Below are 21,179 nucleotides of genomic sequence, written 5' to 3' on the forward strand. Positions count from 1 at the left end.
TTTGAAACCAGACCTTGTGAGCCTCACTTCTCCTTTGACCCCCGCTGTTGTTAGCTCCTGTTCCCCGACTGAGCTCCAGGCCCAGCGCATACCAACGAGGCGTCACTGCGAACCCGCTGAACCACACTCATGCGACCTCAAGCCCCGTAGTTCCTTCAGCTCTTTAAAATATTTTCTAAGATCTATTGAGTTTAATGAGCCTGCCTCAGAGATGATGAGCTACATTCAAATTAAATTCATTACTGTGGTGATCGTTGGAAAAAAGGTGAAGCAGAATGTTCATCTTTTTGACAGCCAATTTTCTCTTATCCTAAAGTGATTATTGTTTGTTTGACTCTCACAGAGGGAAGGCCCTTGTTTGTGTTGAGAAGGTGGCGTCACAGTGAGGGGATGTATGGCTGTTTGCTCTGGGTTGGCAGCAAAATACAATTGTGGGGTGTACTTGCGTATTTCCATAGTATGCTACTTAATGGTTCTACACTCCAAAGACACTATGTAATGTAATGCAAACTATCCCCACATACATTAGCTACAGGACTAAAGTAAAGGGCAAATGAATGTATCACTGGACATCATTAAGTAATATATTTTACATTATTCAGAAAACCTTTTGTACATTTACTTAATGATCTTGAATGCATGACTTACTTGTAACAGAGTATGTTTACAATGTAGTATTGATAAATAAGATTAAATGTTCTCTTCCACCACTGTGTCTTGATCTGTTTGATGACTTGGTGATATGCAATAGTGAGTAATATGGTTGTAATAATTTGTATATCAGGGCAGTCAGTCAGTCTCTGCAGCTACACTGAGGGCAGTTAGTTCTCATACATCATTCCAAAAGCATGGAGACCTTTGGCTGTTTATAGTAGAAATTATGAAAACATCAATATTTGTATGAGATAAAGAAGAGCTTTCCTTCCATCTAATTTTACACATGGTCTAAACGTGACACCGAGCAGAGGTCGTCCTCTCAGGACCAACAGAACTGATACCATGTCTGGGAAAATGGAAGAAGTGCAGTGCTGTTTATGCTGATGACATGAAAAACAGATATTTGTCCTTGAGGACGGCAGAGGCCAGACAGACGACCGACACTTACTGTATTTCCTGCAGGAATGAATCCATCGTGTCATTGTGAGATTGGGCTGACACTGGTGTAACTGGAGCTCTTGGAAACACTTAAGGAAGGGGTTTCTGCTCTCTCCTGCTGGCTCTCAGCCCACTTAATTCATTAAGTTAAAGAGTGCCACGCTGCATGGGGGGACCATTCACCAGTCAAGGTAATGGAAGTACTTTTTTCACAACACAGGCTGTTCATTTTGCTGCGTCAGTGGTTCATAGAGCCAATTCTCAACACAGCAGAGCAACAGTTCAGAGCTGCTTATTTAAATTAGAAGAGAGACACGCATGTAATATAAGATGTCAGAAACACTAGATTCATTAAAAGAGAGGTTACTGGTTGGCTCCCATGTTCTCAGTGTGTGAATAATTAGGCAGTGAGATATTAAAGGGACACAGAGGACTGCACTGTGACTTTAAGTCTTTCTTCTCCTCTCCCTTTGCATGTAGATATGCTACCAAACACAGTATTAGCTCCCCCAACTGTTACCTAAAAATATTGCAACCGCTCTAATCAACTTTAATTTGGCCCAAAACTGTTGTGGAATAACTGGCTGCAATACATGTTATTTTAAATGTTGATGAAAGTACTTTTCTGGTAACAAGCTGTTACTGCTGCATTTTACTGCTGTGGTTTTCATTGGACAGAAAGCTGGTAAAACAGACTACATCTAAAAAGTAACGCTGTCTGACAAGCTTAACGTGGAAATACGCAAGTTCTTAGTTACATTCAACCCCCTGGGCATAAAGATAATGTAATAAACAAATTGGATATTGTTTTTGGATCATGAGCCTAATCCATCAGGTTATGTTGGAGACATTTAGCCAAAATAGACCCATATTTCTAATGATTTACCTGTAGTTAAACACAGTGTCCAATTATGTTGCAACAAATGCTATAGGCTAAGTGAAAATGACATATGTTGAATTGAATATATGACAGTTTTCCTTTTAGTTTTAATGGTTGAAAATATAATTTATAAACTGTGAGCGAATAAAAATGTGTCTTTCCTAAAATGTTTGACTTTGTTTTTGTTATATCATTACTGCTTATCCCGCTTTTCTTAACGTTTCATCTTTCGTGAGCAAACAGTTCTGATTTCTAATCATTCTTGTTTCCCACCAGCATTATCTACACACATACACATGTTGTGTATTCACTTGTTTTTGTAGTGAGGCATCCCTGAAGCACAACCTTCAGGGCAAACCGCTTCAGGGCCGCCGTATTGACAAACGGACTCGGTTTTAGAGATAAGAGCCATTACAGCACCTGACACACTGAATACAAAATAAACAACAAAATAGATTTACAGCTGTGGTGTTTTTCTAGATAATTAATGTTTTCAGTGATCAGTGTAAATACTGAGAATTCCTTCAAATCATACATAGATCAGTAAAGTGTGTTATCTTTAAAGCCTCCTCCAACTCTTGGTGATTTCAACATCCGGTCTTCATCCTGTTAGAACTCCTCTTCTGTGATCCAGGTGACTAAGCAATACACACGCTCATGAAGCTTTATCAATTTGATGATGACATAACTCCAAAATGACAGTTTTAGATCTCATAAATTGAACTAATTCAGTTGAAGGTGTACTGCAATAAAAGCACCAGATATTAACATTCAGCCCAGGGCAGCATTTCAGATGTTGAGTGTATTGCATACAACACTTCATGAACCTGAGGGGCACTGTCCGCAACATGAAAACGATAACTAAAGCCTGGCTGTAAACCACTGCCACGCTCTCTGATCTCCTGTCCAAAGGGCAGGCAGAATGCACTGCAGCAGTAATAACAAAGTGGGCTCTTATTATTGCTGTGAGAGAGTCCAATCTCAGCTATGGCGCAGACTGAGGAATGGGGAAAGCCTGTGGAGAGGAGAGGGGTGAGTTGTCTGCTCTGTGACAGTATACAAATGTGGAGTAATCATGATGGATCATGTTTGTGTCGTAAAGAGTGGCTTCACATATTGCACTGATGTCCCCCCCGACAGAGATTAACTGCAGTCCTGGTGTTGGCAACACTCATATCTGGATTTGGCTCATCGTTCCAGTATGGTTACAATGTGGCTGTGGTCAACTCTCCTTCACCGGTAACAGATGCAGAAACACACTAGCTTCACTCTAGCACAAAGTGTCTCTTATATCTCAATCTCGATCTTTGTTTATTTATTTATATAGCACATTTAAAACCACATCGATTGACCAAAGTGCTGTACAGGGAACACATATAGACAATAGGAGTAAAATAAAAAACAATAATTAAAAACAAGATAAAAAGCACAGTAACTAGAGACATAAAAAACATACAAATATCCAAATGTTATGCTCAACTAGTATTAAAAAAAAAAAAAAAAAAAGTTCAAAGAGATGAGTTTTTTGCTGAGATTTAAAAATATGATATATTATATAATATCTTATATGATGATGTGTTGCTCTCTTCAGTTCATGCAGCAGTTCTATAATGCCACCTACATGGAGCGTTACGGCGCACCGATGGAGGGCACCCTCCTGACCCTGCTGTGGTCTCTCACTGTGTCCATGTACCCGCTGGGGGGCTTCTTCGGCTCGCTGATGGTGGCCCCTCTGGTCAACAAACTAGGGAGGTAATATGTCACATGTATCATGCAATGTCCAAATCTGTACGGGTGTTTGTTTAACTAAGAGGACTTTTTTTTTCCTGGAACAGGAAGGGCACCCTTCTCTTCAACAACATCTTCTCCATCGTCCCTGCTGTGATGATGGGAGTCAGCGAGATTGCCAAGAGCTATGAGATCATCATTCTGGCGAGGTTCATAGTGGGCATCTGTGCAGGTTAAACTTTTTGATAATCCAAATTTCCAAAAGTCATTTATATGTAGCCTATCTTGAAGAAATACTTTACCTCCAAAATGATCATTTGTATATGAACTACTCACCAAGTGTTACCTTGAATTTGCAAAGGAAACTGGTTGCCTACATGGTAAAACATTTTTTTAAATCAGAGACAATACTTGCTGATTTAAAGTAAATGCAGGCCACATTTGACAGCAGCACAATCTTTCAATCAAACATCTGTTTCCAAGCTATCCCCAACCTGTGCAGTATAATCCAAGTCTTATTCATCCAGTTGCATGCTCACTGCTTCCACGACACATGCATGTTGCAAACTTACAATTGTAACACTTTTGCATATAAAGCATAGACGCCTGAGACTACATTTGTAAATGGATTATTTAATATTGCTTTGCTGTTGTGAAACACTGCCTCCATTCATTTCTTTGTTCACCCTGGAGGCATGCAAGAAAAACAAAAGGATGAGCACTGAAAATGATCATTTTGGAGGTGAATTTTCCCTGCACGTTTTCTTTCCCTGTCTGCAGGCCTCTCATCCAACGTGGTGCCCATGTATATCGGAGAACTCGCTCCCAAAAACCTGAGAGGAGCCCTTGGCATCATACCTCAGCTCTTCATCACTATCGGCATCCTCAGCGCACAAGTGCTTGGCATCAGAAACATACTGGGCAACAGCACAGGTCAATTCTCCGCTTATATGTTGAAGCACATCCTTAACAGCTGGTTGTTGGAGACTCCGGAGAGATTTGAATGTATCTGTTTATTGGTAAAATATGTGTTGGTCTTTATCTGGTTCTGTCTTAGAAGTACTGCTTAAGGCAGAGTCTGTCATGAAAATATCTCTTAAACACGCATAATGGCTTTGGAGTAAACAAGTTACTCGACTCTGAAATGCATTTAATTTTTTTTCCCTTGTCATGCGTCTGGGTTTGTTGTATCCTAACTATGTTAGACCAATGTTTGAACTGCTAAAATGTTATGTGTTGGCAACATGTTGTATTTAGGGTTAGATTAGGTTAGTTTTTAGGGTATTTAACTCGTCTAAGGTCTTTTTTAGCTTGTAAATGTGTCTGTATAATGCATGAACTCTCTTCATTACTAAATGTGTTGTTCAGATATATTGTAAAAACGTTCTGTTCAATGGCTGGGCCACAATTGCCAAGCTTCGGATTGCTTATCAAGGTGCATTTTGATTGTACTTGTATTTTGAACTGTTTGTGAATAAATAGAATTTTCTCTGTTCCCTATGTATCCAGGATGGACCCTCATGCTGGGTTTGACCAGTATCCCCGCCCTGGTAGAGCTCCTGCTGCTGCCCTTCTTCCCAGAGAGCCCCAGGTACATGCTGATCCAGAGAGGAGACGAGAAGACTGCTCTGAGAGCTCTGCAGCGTCTGCGCGGCAGAGAGGACGTGGATGCAGAGCTGTCAGAGATGCGTCTGGAGGACCAATCAGAGAAGGCCGAGGGCCGCCTGTCCGTGCTCAGCCTGCTATCCCAGCGCTCGCTCCGCTGGCAGCTCATCTCCATCGTCGTCATGAACATGGGCCAGCAGCTGTCGGGGGTTAACGCGGTGAGCAATGGCCCTGGTTCCTGACTCACTGATGCACACACTTACTCTGATCAGATATAATGAATCGCTTACACAACACTTTCTTTGTTTTCAATTACAGTAATGTTGCATCCTCCTTCTTATGTTTTAAACTTTGTTATCCAACTCTTGCCTAATTATTTACCTATAATGCATTTGGTAGCTTTGAGTATATGCATCAACATACTTATGATGCATTATAGATTATAATGAAAGTGAATCATTACAGATAGGCCCTCTATGCTTATAGATCATGGATCCTAATATTCGCTCATCCACTGTAAGGATCATAGTTATTATCAGTTTCATAATATAATGCAATATTATTACGGTTAAATGTCAATTTGATTCAACAGGTTATGACAGACAGTAAAATGTGAATTCTGAATGATGGACATGTACATTTCCCTAATGTAACGTTTCCCTAACTTTAAACCAATGCTGTAAACACTTAAGTGATTTAAATCTCAGCATCTAATGATATTTCTTTCACTTAAAGCCTACTTAAAGCAAACAATCGCCACTTACAGTGACTTATGACCAACTTGTTATGTACTAAATCCGCCTGTAACTCAGGAATTTCATTACTTCACCTAAAGGATCCCATGACGACTTATAATGGATAATCCTATTAAAATGTAATATAACAGTAATTAAAATGTGTTTAAATCATTACAATGGGACCTATTGTAAGCTGTGATAATTACAAAAAATATGAGCAATTATGATACTGGATCGTATAAGTCATTATAAAATACTTGACTTGTTTATAATGATTATTTTATAAACATTTTGGACATTTATGAGTGTTTATAACTATACTTATGCTATGAGTATGTTTATAATGCATTATTTAAATGACATTATATAAAGGATACATGCATTTCTCCCTCCCTCCTCAGATCTACTACTATGCAGACAGCATATATGCCAGTGCAGGTGTGAAGCAGGACGTCATCCAGTACGTCACCGTGGGAACAGGTGCAGTGAATGTCTTCATGACCATCGCTGCTGTAGGTACCCTGTGATATCTGTTGTTTGATCTTATCAGAGTAGATGATTATAGTTATGAACAGGGAATTTGTCTCACCAGGTCTTCATCGTGGAGGCCGTGGGGCGACGGGTGCTCCTCCTCTGTGGCTTTGGGATCTGCTGTGGGGCCTGTGTGCTGCTCACTGTCGCTCTCAACTTCCAGGTACCATCATGGATGTACAGTTTAAAGTGAACCATCAGAAAGCTTCAGTGTCTCAACATGTAACTCTGCTGTCCTCTAGTGGTTCACCATACACATATATAATCAGCAGAGTTTCTCTATAGAGGACCTTGAATCATAGGAGATTTTTAGAAGAGGTTAATTTGGGATTCTTGAAAAAGATTAAAACTGTTTTTAAAAATCTGACAGAAGAGGGCACGTTGAAGACTTGAGCACACGCCGCTATATTTACAGAGCAACCCCCGTCCGCTAAATAGCCTTGTCCTGCATTGGAAAGTCCACAGTTAAAAGAAGAAAGAAAAAAAACGATGATTGTTAAAATAAAAAACACAAACAAAATATAGACGGAGAATACAAATAAGTCACTTAATGTAAGTCAGTAGTGGTCTGTTTACTTATTCATGGGCAAACTGAGGTAAAGAGCAACTGTAGTGGTTTATTTATTGAACCATCTCATTTCTCTCTTCAATAGCTTCCATATCATGTGACCAATTGACTCTAGATCAATGCATGACTACACTAGACGGGTAGGACACATCTCTTTTTATTGGATTTTAATGCACCTTCTTTTTGAGACAAACAAATGATTTGTTTTTCAAAAGCTTCCATATCATGTGGCACAGTGACTCAAAATCCATACCAGATATAGTGGACAAATAAGACACGCCTCTTTTTATTGGATTTAAGTCCACCATCTATGTTTTAAACTCCGTGGTGGTGCAATAGGCTCGAGTAATTAATTTTGTTCAAATGTATCGATCTATATTTTAAAGTGCATTTTGAATAACTTAAAAAAAAGAAAATCAGCAGTTTAGCCTCGTGGTCCAGAGGGCCGGAATTCAAAGCCAACACAGCAGGATGTGCGTCACTGTGCTACGATGATCACTGCTCTGGTGTATCCATCCATCCATCCATCTTCTCCCGCTTATCCGTGGTCGGGTCGCGGGGGTAGCAGTTCCAGCAGAGAGCCCCAAACTTTCTTTTCCCTGGCGACATCAACCAGCTCTGACTGGGGGATCCCAAGGCGCTCCCAGGCCAGCGAAGAGATATAAACCCTCCACCTGGTCCTAGGTCTACCCCTTGGTCTCTTCCCAGCTGGTGGTGAAGAGACCAGTGTATCACTGGTGTATCATTTTAATATATTACCTTTTGGATGTTGGTCTGGAAGATAAATGTGCTGACTTGACATGTTTATTTGCTGGGGTCATGAGAACTTTAAGGACATAACAACAGTCACCCACCAGTGAAGTATGAGGAAACACAGGCCATCAGACAACCACAAAGCCAGCGGTGTGATCTCACCTGGATTAAAAATCAGACAGGCCTCACTTTCAGCTGTCTGTTTAAATCTTCCCACACAATGCAGCCATTAGCAGGATTTTGTTACACATATGTTCCTGTTTAAAAGCATCATGATTTCCTGTTAATGATAACTGCAGCTGCTGCTTTGTGTTGACAGGAGAGCGTGACGTGGATGTCTTACGGCAGCATCGCTTGTGTCATCATCTACGTTATAGGACACGCCATAGGACCCAGTGAGTCTGACCTGGCGATGGTTATTTACACACCCCCTGATTATAACAGTTGTCCATTAGCTGAAGTGTTGTTTGGATGTGCTCAGACATGTAATGATACAGGTTGCAAATCGGCACTCAGACATGATCTCCCCACGCTGTGACCCTGAAGAGTGATGACGTGTCTCGAGTGTTTGTGTTGTGGTTAACCACATCTGTTCCCTCCAGGTCCCATTCCTACTGTGGTGACCACCGAGATGTTCCGGCAGTCGGCCCGGCCCGCTGCCTTCATGGTCGCAGGCTCCGTCCACTGGCTCTCCAACTTCACTGTTGGCCTCGTGTTCCCCTTCCTTGAGGTCAGTTACACAATGTGTCCTGCGTTGGGGGGGAAGGAAGTTTGTTGTTTTGAAATGTAATTAGTTACATATGTTATAGCAGGGTTGCCAACTCTCACGCATCTGGCGTGTGACACACGCTTTCACTCTCAATCTCACTCTCTCACGCTGCCCAAACTATTCTCACGCCAAAACAAGAATACCGAAGACTAGAAGCGGTTTTGAAAACTTTTGTCACGTAGTGAACGTCTTCTCAATAAAACATATTTGATAATGTCTTCTGACCAATCAGAATAAAGATAACGGCGTTGTGTTGTTGCAGGAAGTCCCGACGGAGAATACTTTTGCCGTAGTACATATACATCGATGCAACATTACGTGTTGATAGAAATCAACACGTAATGAAATAAGACCCCACGGTTTGATGATTGATAGGTGGGCTGTCTTTCATTTTGACACACAGAACAATGGGGGCTTTCCACCCTTATCCCCAATGTAAAGTAATTCACACAGCCTCTTCTCTCTGTGAGGAGCAGCAGGTTCAGCTTTCAGAACAAAGTAACAAAAAACTAAAATGGCATTCATTTTTTTAAATATGTCGTGGAGTAATAGATGTATTTATTTTTCTTCTCAAGAGAGTACCAGAATGTGTATTTTATGTTAGTATTTCAAAAAATCTCCTGGGGGAGAATCCACCCAGACCCCCCTGCAGGGGTTGGGTTTTCAGCATGTCAACTCTTTCACTTGTGGGGAAATTGCAGGATTGGCTCCAGGTCGCCCTTTTTATTTACTACAAGACAAATGTGCCTTTTATTTCATACAGTTCAATTTGGATTGAGACAGGGAAATAATCTAAACCTCACGCGTGGCGTTTCACTGTCAAGGGGAGCGTGTATGTAATTACATTGCAAATACTGATTTGAGCCCCACCACTGTATGGGTTAGCCGGCCCTACCATAGATTATCCAACAAAAATACTCCGTGGCCGCCACTGCCGACCCGTATTGCGCATGCGCAGATCTAAGATCCAGTAGAAATGATAAAAAGTAAAAGTTTGCTGCTTATTGTTCTACTAGGCCAAAATAGAGTCAAAGAGTATGAGAGTGAGAGTGTGTTAATTAATATATTTGGGAGTTTAGAGTAAGTCTGTAGATTTGTTTGTGTGTGTGTTTCATGTAAAGGCATCTCACGATAATTAATTTTGTTGGATACATTTTCCCGGAAATTATTGCAATAAACGATAATATTGTCGGCACCGTTGTATGACCATTTTAGACAACTGACATAATGATAATGTATAATAATAATTCAAGTACATCCTTTCAAACTGCTAGTCACATCCTCATGTAAATGGCAATTTATCGAGTTCATTTTTATTTATCGTACGATAAGTCAACTAATTGCTTATCGCGGACAGGCACACAATAAAACAGTGGAAACAAAACATGTTTTGACTTTCATTAGTGAATGAAACTGTGTGCCCTTTATAGTCTGTGTCCAATATTGTGTATTTGTATATATATATATATATATATATGCTAAGGTCCCGCTACTGACACGATAGCAGTCATTTCGTGCGCATATGTGTAATCAAACCCATGATACCAAAATCTCACTCCAGCCAGGTACCCAAAGTTGGCAACCCTGGTTATAGGTGTAAACAAAAAGGCATTCCAGGTCACTTCCTGACAGTGATATGATCATTGATACACTACTTTACTGAATATTGGAATGAAGGGCTGTCTGGATTGGCAGACACACTTTTAATACCTCCCAACAAAAGAAACACTGTTAGCATTGAGTGGATGAAATGCTACGTTTCAAGCACCAAACTCACAATATGAAACAATATCATTGTTATAATAGAATTGACACAACCAGTCAAACATGAAACAAACATCTGAAACAATACACCATTAAAAAATATATACAACAGTTCAACATTTTGGGGAATACAAACGAAGATCAATCCACTGTTACTGGACTGCACTGACCCTTAAATCCAGTGAAGCTGCTCAGTGGCCAGTGGGCAGATACCTGAATAAATAAAGGTTAAAACTAAAAACATGAAAGCATTGTTGAAACAGTCTTGTATTTACCATGAGGTTGCCAGTAGGTACACTGATCCTGGACACAAAATAGTATTGTCCATAATCGCTAATTGTCATTTAAACATTGTAATCTATTTGTTGTACATATTAAACAAACAAGATATAATAAAACATGTTAACTGCTTACATTCATCATGATGCAGGAAGGCCAATTGTATTGCCTTTGTTACCAGACTAGCTATTTTCCCTGTCTTTATGCTATGCTATGCTAAGCTAAGCTAAATGTCTATTGGCTGTAGCTTAATGTTTAAAGGAGACAGATACAAGAGTTTTACTGGCATAATGTAATGTCTGAGTATTAAGAGGATCCAGTGGAAAAATAAAACGTTTTTGTAGAGAACAGAAGGTTTGGTTTGTACAATCTGGAAATGAGTAGGCCTACTCAATTTTAAATGTATCTGAAAAAGCAACAGTATTTTAAGAATCCATATGATCAGAAATGTCTCCTCTGTAAACACATTACAAAAGATTGATGTTTACTAGTTCCAGTCCCACTCCACTCAACAATATGTTTTGGTTATTGTAACTTCACTTGAATGTTTGAGCTTCACTGTGCATAATGATTTATGTGCGGAGTTTGACGCTAAAAGCTTTTTTCACATCTATCTGTTAAAGAAGAAATGTTTCTGCGGTCTCCTTTAATAGCAGTGCAACACAGAGATATACAAGTATTTTGACTGAACAAGTTCACAAGCGAATCATAGTCAAATATGTAACTATTACTAAGTGTGATGCTCTGCTATCAGAAGTAGCATTAGTCACTCTTATTTCAGGGAACTTTCAATTGTCATTGTGTGTTTTCCTGTGTCATTGAGTTGTGTAATCTTAAGAGATAAACACCACCATTATGAATGTCTCATGTTTCACCACAAGACTTCATCTGCAAACCACAATGCAAACAGTGGAGGATTTGTTCGAGAAACAGGAACCAGAGAAAGTGCAGTCCAACCAAATGAGCGTGCAAGGCGCACTTTACCGCACCTTGGATGCTGTTTATGTCCAACCAACTGTTGTGTCTAACATATTCACAACGTTTCATCGTGTGGACACACTGATCATATTTCCTCTCTCTTTCTCTTCCTCCAGAGAGGTCTGGCTCATACAGCTTTATAATTTTTGCCCTTCATCTGCCTGGTCACGCTGATCTACATCTGGCTTGTGGTCCCAGAGACAAAGAACAAGACCTTCCTGGAGAACTGCCAAATGTTTGCCAAGAGGAACAAAGTGGAGATCAAACTAGGCGATGGAGATCTGCCTCTGAAGAGGGTAAAGAAAGTCTGGAGGATGCAGAAAGGGTCACGACATTCTGAAGATACATGAGACCATTCAGGGGAGAGGAAGTCTACACCCTGGGAGGATTCAAAAGGAATGGATAAGTCTTAATTTAACGTCTTTTCTATTTCACAAGGGATCTTCACATAATCTCTGTTTATAGTTTTTCCATGGCTGTTGTGGCTTAAACATTTTTTTTTACAGAACATTCAGATCTTAAGGACAAACAAGATAATTAGAGGCAAAAAGGTTTATTTATGACCGCCACCCTCTGTTTTATAGCCACTATTATGCATTCCTGGTGGCCATGCAGAAACACCTGAATAAAATAAGTGTCCTTTATGTTGAGCAATCGTATATTTTAACAATAGGATGTTTTACAGTGGAGTTATACCTATATTACAACTAAATTATATTGATGTTAAGCTTATTCTAAATATAAAGACAGGCTATATTGAATACATAGGGTGTACTCACATAACGTGAGTGCTTCCATCTATTATCCTATATGATTTTTTATTCTTACCTTAGGTGTGATTGATTTGAAGTTTTTTCAAGGTTTTTGGAATGAATCATGCATTAAAATACACCTGTTTTTCTTTGTATATGTAATTCATCAATGCTACAAGTTATACTAAGATCCTTGTGTAATTCAATTGCTAAAAATATAGTAGAACTTGATAACATGCAGCCTTTTAAAGGTGTGAATGTGAACTTGAGTCATTAAACAAACCAGCGAGTCACTTTCAAGCCTTTATTGAAGATGCAAACATGAATACAATGCATGGCCAAAGTTATAAGATGCAGTTTGCATTAAATATTGACTTGCAGTTCCCTGAAAGACATTTGAACCTTCAGTACATATAGACACTTTATTCCCCTACATCAGCACTTATATTTTGGTTTATTGCAGAACTTTGAAGAGAGCTCTTCAGCATCTGTACTGACTGTCCAGCTGCACGCCTCCAAACAGACTGAGCTCGGTGGTTCCCCAGCTGAACACATTTCCCATCACGGTGCTGTTTGTCTCACATGACAGCTGGTCTCGGATATCTGCCGTGGTTAGCACATAGTCCCACACGTTGATGTCTGTCATCTTACCCACAAAGGCGTCTGCATTGGAGATGCCCAGTAATCCGTCCTGGTTTTTGCCCACGATGAACACACCGTCAGGGCTGATGGTGTAACCGTTCTTTAGGTACCGCTGCTCCCCCACCATGCCATTGATCCACAGCTCTGCTCCCCCGGTGAGGGAGGACCAGGTGATGCAGTAGTTGGCCCATTTGTGTGACTTGAAGTTGTGTGGCAGGTTGACAAACTCGTTGCCAATCCAGAGGCCTACTTCTCTCGAATCCCTGTCCTCAACGATGGAGATGGTCAGCTCGTTGTCGTTGCGGTTGCTGGAGTAGGAGATGACGGTGTGGACTCCCTCGAGCTGAGGCCGCACGTGCATGCAGACTGTGAATGAGTCGAGCTCCATGGGATGGCCGAGGCGAGCCAAAGCATAACTGCCAGAGTTTTTCTCCTGAAAGTGTAACACCAGAGGAAACAGAGCTCGAGTTTCTGAGGAAAAACAGAAACAACTACAATCAGACTGGCAGTTGAGAAAAATGGGAAATAAACATCTACCTTTTAAAGAGGATATATTATGCTCCTTATACACTCGTACTTTGCAAAGGTTGCGGATGGAGAGGTAGGGGGTGGTGTCTTTTAAAAACCTGCACTTGAATTTGGGAGACCCAAATCTGACCAAGTCAGTCCACAAAACACTGACTTGTTGCCCTATTTCGCAGAGTATGGTAGTCACTCCAGATACCCAAATGTGCACAAGCAATGATAAAGTGCCCCCTTAAACCATCCACAGTTAAACACATTTAGATCTCAAATTCAATCGGAGTGAAAACAAGGACTCACCTAATCTAGTAGGCCTAGAAGGATTGTGATGTCTACCTTAAAAGGAATGAGTAAGAAATAAAGTAAATATGGGCACTTTTATTTCACATCCAGCCATCTCTATCAGTCTTTGTGACTCACTTGTATAAATATGCTTTCCAAGGGACGTGATCAGACCCTCGATCTTCAGAAGTCTGGATTCAATCTCGTCTTGCCGACAAAATGCTGAAGAAACAAAGAGAATAAGGAAGATAAAGATTAGACTCAGGCCTTAGTCGTCCCACGCTTTTTCTGAGACATAAATGATATTGCTCTTTTGATTTATCACTTTGCCGTCATAAACGACATACTTCCTTTCCCGAGGCGTGGCAGGAAAGAAGACTCCACCACTCGGCTGTTGAGAGGCTGGGCCATGCGGTAGTCATTCCACAGGGTCTGGTTGTGGATGTCCATCAGGGTGTGCTCCAGTTTTCTGATCTGAATACACAAAGAACATTAAGCTTAAACATCACAACACAGAGCATTGCATTTTGTTCAAATGTAGTAATGAAGCCCTTTCTATCCGCCGTACCTGGTTATGTGACAGAGTGATGGGAGTATCAAACACAGTCCAGAGGATGCTCTCGTAGCAGGGTGGCGTGGTGAGGGAGCCCTCGTATCTAAAGAAATGGTTGAGGTTCTCGGGCAGCATGGAGCGCACATCGATGCCTGATATGTTCATGGTCTGACCTGTCAGCAGCACATTACAATCCCATTAGATGCAAACACTTAAGGTCGATTCAATTAAGTGTGCAGTCACTCACCTGTATATTTGATATTTTCCAGATTGGAGATGAAATCACTGTAGTACGTGTTCTCAAAATGTCCGTCCTGAAGGTAAAATCAAAGCTCAAACTTAGATGTTCACTCAAAACAATATGGTGAGTGTGTAAAGAATGAAAGGAGGCTTGGTTATTCTGTTAAACAAAAGGCTTAAGTTACATTAGGATACAAAAAGTCAAAGTTGAACCAGGATGTGGGTCTGTAAACAGTAATGAATTCCAAAAAACTGCAATTCCAAAAGTATGGAAGTCAGCTTATGTCTTGCCTTTGCTAAAAGGAGGGGGAAGCAACTATTTTAAATAACTATAGGCTAAATTATCAATTCTGGCGAAGGTGCTCGAACGCCTAGTGAGTAAACAAGTAAAGGAGTTTTTATGTAAGAATGATGTATAAACATCAGTCAGGCTTCAGAAAGCAACATAGCACCATCACTGCGACTATGAAAGTGGTGAATGACATTACAAGTATTTTAGATAAGCAGAGTTGTGCAGCCCTATTTATTGACCTTTCCAAAGCGTTTGATACCGTCGATCATCGCATCTTAAAGCAGAGGCTACTCAGTATTGGCATATCCATGCAGTGGGGTGGTTTGTGAACTACCTCTCTGAAAGGTCCCAATGTGTTATCTTTGATTGGCTCACTTCTGAGTGGTTGAACTCTTTTAGGTCCACTTTTATTCTCCATATATATCAACAGTTTATATATAAGTTTATATATAAACTATAAGTATATATATAAACTACCAACTTATATCTGCTCTATGATCTCACAGAGAGCGGCAAGTAGCGATTGCCTGAGATCCCAGGATATGTTTTTATTACATGTGCCAAGTGCTAGGACTGTTTTAGGTACTAAAGCTTTTATGTGTGTTTTTTAAACTGAGCATTTTGGCTCCCTTGCATCATTTTAAAGCTCGGATAGATGAAATGTTATTAGATATCTCTCATTGTGAATAGGTTGCTAATGTATACCCCTGTAATTATGTTGTATTGATGTCCTTTTTGTTTTTATGTGTAACCAATGTGCTGCAGATCTCCCTTGAAAGAGATCGTTGATCTCAATGGGATTTTCACCTGGTTAAATAAAGGCTACAATGAATATTTTGAAGTTGATAGTTTTAGCGTTCACATAATTATTTTCTCCCTTCAGAAAACATCCAATCTGATCATCTGACTGCTGTTTTGGTTGCCCAATCTGACTTATTTTGAGTGAGTATAATTAAGCGTTGTCCTTCTTTTAACCCCCATGTCAGTGAATCATTGTTTTCTAAATGAGTTTGTCCAAATAGCACTAACTCTCAGCCACTCTGAGCTGCCATCATGATAGATGCCAGCCCTGGTGTTGCTGCAGCGATGACCTCTCGCAGCTGAGAGTCACTGGCTGTCTGCGATCCAGAGCATTCCTCTGGAAACAAGCTCATGCCGACGTATATAAATAAAACTTTCAATATGTCGGCTTGTAAATGAACACTCAATAGAGCCTTTAACCCAGCAGGATGACTGAAACAAAGTGTCATAAACATCAAGAGGCATTTGTTGTTTGTCATTAAACATTTTTAAAAATTAAAACTATGAGAGCTTTTTTAAATCCGAAATACTGCAGGCATCCGTAGACCTTTGACAAAAGATAAAGCATAGCATAAAGGAAAGGGAACAAAAATGTTTGTGAGTTACTTACATCATAGAAAAAGGCGAGTACTGCCAGCCCGTCTGGCTTATCTCTGGCTTCAGTAAAGCTCTTGTACTTGTCAGAATTATAATGGACAACATGGAGCTGAAAGACAAGGTAAAGTGTAAAACAGGTTAGGTGCCAAAACATGCCCGATGACCTGCTTTGCAACTGGAAACATTTCTACTGGAAGGTTACTACAAGGCTGACATATAATGGAAGTTCAAATAATAATATTGTTGACGCAACATTGGCATTACATACTTGTAAAACATTTGTTTTAGGCTGTTGGAGAAAATACTGTTGTCTCCTCTTTGGGTTTGTTTTAATGCATTGATATCATGTGTGATTGTGAACTGTGTACGACCTTGCAGCTGCCTCTTTATGATAGGAGGAGGCAGGGCATTTCAGGTTGTTGATCTTTATGAGGAGACAGACACATACTTGTTGTCTCCTACATATCTCATTTCTATGAGGCGTGAAGGAAGTCCAGATGTCACAGATGACCCATCGCAGATGACCCGACGCTTTTCCGACACCCGCAGCTGATATTAGCGCCACCTCGATTTACGACTTTGTTGTTATCTCCTGTATTTTGGACTATATAAGCCTGATGTTTTTTCCTGCTCCGTTGAGCAACATACCCCATGTGTGTGAGTTAAACCATATCCTTTGTATGTGATTTAACTCTGCTCCCCTGATTATTGATTCTCAACCTGGTGTCGAGTGATATTTTCCTAGCAGTGTAATAATCTCCTGTGTAAATACAGTTTCCATGCATAGTTGAAGGTTTTATGTTTACATAAACAGTTAAGTATACATAGTAGGCCTGTAATTCGAAACTACTTTTTGATTAATTGCCGGTTTTGTGAGGAGGATGCATGCATTGTGTGTTAAAGAATTTAAAAGGTCAGTATCTGCCTTTGTTTATCAAGCAGAACTCTTTTTTCATAAAGCTTACCTCCGCCATGTAACGGATGCCGTCTATAGTGTGCTCCGCTCCGCTGGCCTCCAGGTCCCAGCCGCCCCAGTGCAGGTGCATCTGGACAGCCGTGTACTTTCCTGGAAGGCCCTTGGTGATCATCATGGTTGGAGGCAGGTCAATTTGAACTGATGGAAACATACAGATTTTGAGATCACGGAACTGTTTTACTAAACAAAGCACACCAGAGCAAGCATACAACAACTGTTGATCCCTGCTAGTATTTCAGATCTTCCATCAGTTGGATTCTATTAATTTCTGAAGACTTGTTTAAATTGTGTAATCCACTACAATGAGCATAAGGACTGAAATAATGTACCCCAAACTTCTATATTTGATGTAAAGTGTTAAGTATGTGCTAAATGGGTTTTACACCATAAAGAAATTAACTAAATTAATTACTCACTGGAAAGTAAACGTTTGAAATTCTTGACATTGAAATGATCTGCAGTCTCATATTGGCTCATAGTTTAGTAACAACAGAATGAAAACAGCGGTTTAGTCCTTTAAAAGTGAGTTAGTAATGTTAATGCTGGACTTCATGCTGGACTTTCTTACCAGAGTGCCCGTTGTTGGACATGAGGAAATTCCCACTCTGAGCATCATATCCGTTCAGCTCCAGCTGCAACATGTCTGGGTTGTGCCTCACACTGCGCCTCTGGATGTCTATGGGGGACTGCTTCTTCCCACCACAGGATGGGTACTTGGTTGGCCAGTGCATCTGGTCCAAAGCTCCCTCTGTGGCAAATAAAATCAAGAAGAAACCGTCACCATATTTTAAAATACACTATTACATCAGGGAGTTTCGAACTTTTGCACTATATTAACTCTGTCAATATTAATCCCGTTCACATGTTGGTGGTATTGACAAGCACACGATTTGTTCGACTGGATACTGTGGCACAGTGGCAGTTCATGTGCCTATCCCAAAAGTATTCACTCTCCAAGTTATTTCGTACTCCCGCGCTGTAAAGTTGACGCCAAATATTGACTCAGTGCGTATCCAAAGCATTTAGCCAATGCAGTGCGCGATTCTAAACAAACTGACAAGTGCCTCGCGTGAGTGTTAAATAATAAAAAATAGCATAATATAATGTTTAACCAACTTCTATACTAAACAAATTGGATACGTTTTACGCATCAAAACTCTCACATGCACTTACGTTACATGTGGTGTTTAAATGAGTAAAAGTTGATTTGATAAATACAACATCATGATAAAGGATTTGAAATGTCTACCAATACAAATACCTGTGTATGTCCAGTGTATTCCATCATGAGCGATCCCAGCAGCACTGATGACACAGATTACAACCGCGGAGACAAACACGGAGAGGAACTCCATCGCTGCGTCTTTGCTCCTTCACACAGGACAGTGACACCTCAGAGGTTTTCCCTTCGGATTTAAACTGCAAGTAGAGGGAGGTTATGAAACCTCTGCTGAAACCGCCCAGGGCTCTGCCCATCAGGCCCAAAGTGAGAAGGAAGGTATGTCTTATCTAAAACACTTCTCTGTCTGCTCTCTGTCTCAAATCAAGTTTTATTTATATAGCACATTTATAAACGATTTTTGGTCGAGCCAAAGTGCTGTACATAAAATAAAAATAGCCTACAGTAGAGACACTTTATACAACAGCACAGATTCTTCAGAATATCAGTATGAGAAAAACGACACCCTCTATCCTTAGATAGATCGTCTATACTCTTATATCAGCATTACTCACCCAATAACACAAATACATCATTTGTTTTGACGTTGGAAACAAAAGCTAGTGTCGTGTTTGACTTTGGAATAAGTATACAGGCTATTGTATTAGTGTAGACAAGGAAAACTCTGACTCATCTGACATTTTAAATTGAATAATGTTGAAATGTATCCCTGTCAGGATTCGGAAAAAGGTCTAGAAACAAAAGTGAGCTTTATTTAAAAGCTGATGAACAAGCATGAATCGAAAAGGAACCACAAGGAAACAACAACACAATAACTAACCGTGATCCACATGGAGGGAGACAGGAAAAACAAACAATGAACCAACATGGAGCACAGGGGAAGACAAGACTAAATGCAAAGAAGGGTAATCACAGGACAAGACACAGCTGGGCAGGGGAGGCAGAAACACAAGGGCAACAGGTGAACACAATCAGACACAGGAGGGAAAACACAGAGACAAGAATCAACAGACAAGACAGGAGGTGAACACTTTTCAAAATAAAACAGGAAACCAGAGACAGACAAAACACAACACAGACAGACCGTGACAATCCCTCAAACTGATCATTTTTAGCTGGTTATTCTTGCCCAAATCCAAACGGAAAGTTTGACTTTGGAATATCATCAGATATCAGTGTTGACAAGGAGAACATCTTATGTTGCCTGCAATGCAGCATCTCCGTTTTCCGTCAGTCCCAACACCTTTGAATATTTGTATTCTTCATTATTATTATTAAAATAGCACTTGCTGTCACTTTCTTCTAAACATTTTGCTGATTAACTTGTCATCACACTTCACAGAAAACCACAGAAGAAGCACATTCACATCACTCTCACTTAGGTTGAAAGCTGCTGCAAGTCATTCTGAAAAACCTGGCTGTTTTCTGATAAAAAAACAAGCATGATAGCCAATGTAAGGAGTAGGATATTATGACTTGAATCACCTGTTCCTGCAAACTAGTTGCAACATGTCTAGAACTTCAGCATTACATGCCAGAGCTATTTATCTTTGAGGTGTGTGAGTGTGCAGCTTGCCAATGTCTTCGCAAGAACATGCACATGATGAAAGACGAAAGCACATTATCTTAACGGATAATCTTTTTTCAGGTTAAAAAAAAAAAAAAGATTTCAACACTTTTGGGAAATAAGCTGATTCACCTTCTTGCTGGAAATTGGATAAGAATGCTAATCTCATATATTTTTGTTTAAGATAAAGCGTCTGCCAGCTAGGTATATATATTTATCTTAGCAGGAGGATAGAGCTTAATATCACATCCGTACAGACAAACAAGCACAACAAAGATGAGTTGCAGTTTATTTGTGGTTATACCCAGCACTATTTCTTGGCCGAGAAAGACTTCCTGATGCTGGAAACAACAGAAACTTCAGGAATGGCATCCTCTGCCAAGAAATGGTGCTGCGTATAACCCCTCGTAAAAGATTGTGTCTAGATGATAAAACTCAAATGGCATAACAATTCATGACAATGGCTTAAAACTCAAATGTTTATGTATGGGAAAGGTCATGGGCCTGCAAGTTTTGCAAAACAAGGGTTACCCTCTGTTCACAAAAAACTCCAACACGACCCCACATAAAACAGTAGTAATGTTATAAGTTAATTAATTATCTTTAGAGGTTTTTGAAGACAGATTTAGAGGCCTTTGGACAGAGCCAGGCTATGTTTTCCCTTGTATCAAGTCTTAAAGCTAAGCTAACTGGCTTTGCGATTAGCTTACAAAAGTGGTTTTGTTCATCTAACTCTTGGAAGAAGAGCAAATTAGTGTATTTTACGACATTTTTTAACTCTTACTTAAATGAAGGATTAAAATTGGAACTAGTTTTAAGTTTGCCATTGTGTGTGTGCGTGTGAGTGTGTGGTCTGATTGAGTTACTGATGAAATTATCAAAGCACTCAACTTGATTTAAGACTCTCATTGTTCCACTCACATCCTTCCTATCTGGATTGGAGTTACAGCCTCTCGGCGGTCTGCTTTTGATTATTACCAGTTGTTTCTGTGTTTGGCTATCAACTCTTGGCTGATTTATATATAAAAAAAACATGTTAAGCAACCCCAGGTGGAGAAAACAGAACTGACCTTTACGGTGAACTGACA

General features: G+C 40.1%; 2 protein-coding genes across 2 annotated transcripts; one reads left to right on the forward strand and one right to left on the reverse strand.

The window, feature by feature from the left end:
* The first annotated feature begins 1,224 nt into the window (after positions 1-1,224).
* LOC117448895 (solute carrier family 2, facilitated glucose transporter member 5-like) lies at positions 1,225-11,967 on the forward strand. Its single transcript, XM_071203799.1, has 13 exons — positions 1,225-1,286; positions 2,252-2,609; positions 2,888-3,007; positions 3,116-3,214; positions 3,567-3,727; positions 3,811-3,935; positions 4,484-4,636; positions 5,213-5,526; positions 6,447-6,557; positions 6,638-6,739; positions 8,217-8,292; positions 8,500-8,627; positions 11,886-11,967. The coding sequence occupies exons 3-13, from the start codon at positions 2,963-2,965 to the stop codon at positions 11,955-11,957; spliced, it is 1,386 nt and encodes a 461-aa protein (XP_071059900.1). The 5' UTR covers positions 1,225-1,286; positions 2,252-2,609; positions 2,888-2,962; the 3' UTR covers positions 11,958-11,967.
* A 762-nt stretch (positions 11,968-12,729) lies between these two features.
* On the reverse strand, positions 12,730-19,430 carry LOC117449629 (carbonic anhydrase 6-like). The gene is made up of 11 exons (XM_034087414.2): positions 19,345-19,430; positions 18,606-18,763; positions 17,913-18,092; positions 17,334-17,482; positions 16,382-16,477; positions 14,686-14,752; positions 14,454-14,611; positions 14,233-14,359; positions 14,024-14,107; positions 13,904-13,939; positions 12,730-13,552 (listed from the first exon to the last, which is right to left on the reverse strand). Exons 2-11 carry the CDS (start codon positions 18,697-18,699, stop codon positions 12,921-12,923), a joined length of 1,623 nt encoding a protein of 540 aa, XP_033943305.1. The 5' UTR covers positions 18,700-18,763; positions 19,345-19,430; the 3' UTR covers positions 12,730-12,920.
* Positions 19,431-21,179: the final 1,749 nt, after the last annotated feature.

This window comes from Pseudochaenichthys georgianus, chromosome 7 (assembly GCF_902827115.2).
Source record: "Pseudochaenichthys georgianus chromosome 7, fPseGeo1.2, whole genome shotgun sequence".
In the NCBI taxonomy this organism is placed as follows: Eukaryota; Metazoa; Chordata; class Actinopteri; order Perciformes; family Channichthyidae; genus Pseudochaenichthys; species Pseudochaenichthys georgianus.

Excerpts from the sequence above, each read along its gene's own strand:
- LOC117448895 (XM_071203799.1), top strand. The coding sequence starts at position 2,963 with ATGGCGCAGACTGAGGAATGGGGAAAGCCTGTGGAGAGGAGAGGG. Across the intron at positions 6,558-6,637 it reads TCTTCATGACCATCGCTGCT|GTCTTCATCGTGGAGGCCGT; the intron begins GTAGGTACCCTG and ends TTGTCTCACCAG. Across the intron at positions 8,628-11,885 it reads TCGTGTTCCCCTTCCTTGAG|AGACAAAGAACAAGACCTTC; the intron begins GTCAGTTACACA and ends TTGTGGTCCCAG.
- LOC117449629 (XM_034087414.2), bottom strand. The coding sequence starts at position 18,699 with ATGGAGTTCCTCTCCGTGTTTGTCTCCGCGGTTGTAATCTGTGTCATC. Across the intron at positions 18,093-18,605 it reads AATACACTGGACATACACAG|AGGGAGCTTTGGACCAGATG; the intron begins GTATTTGTATTG and ends TATTTGCCACAG. Across the intron at positions 13,940-14,023 it reads TGGAAAGCATATTTATACAA|GTAGACATCACAATCCTTCT; the intron begins GTGAGTCACAAA and ends ATTCCTTTTAAG.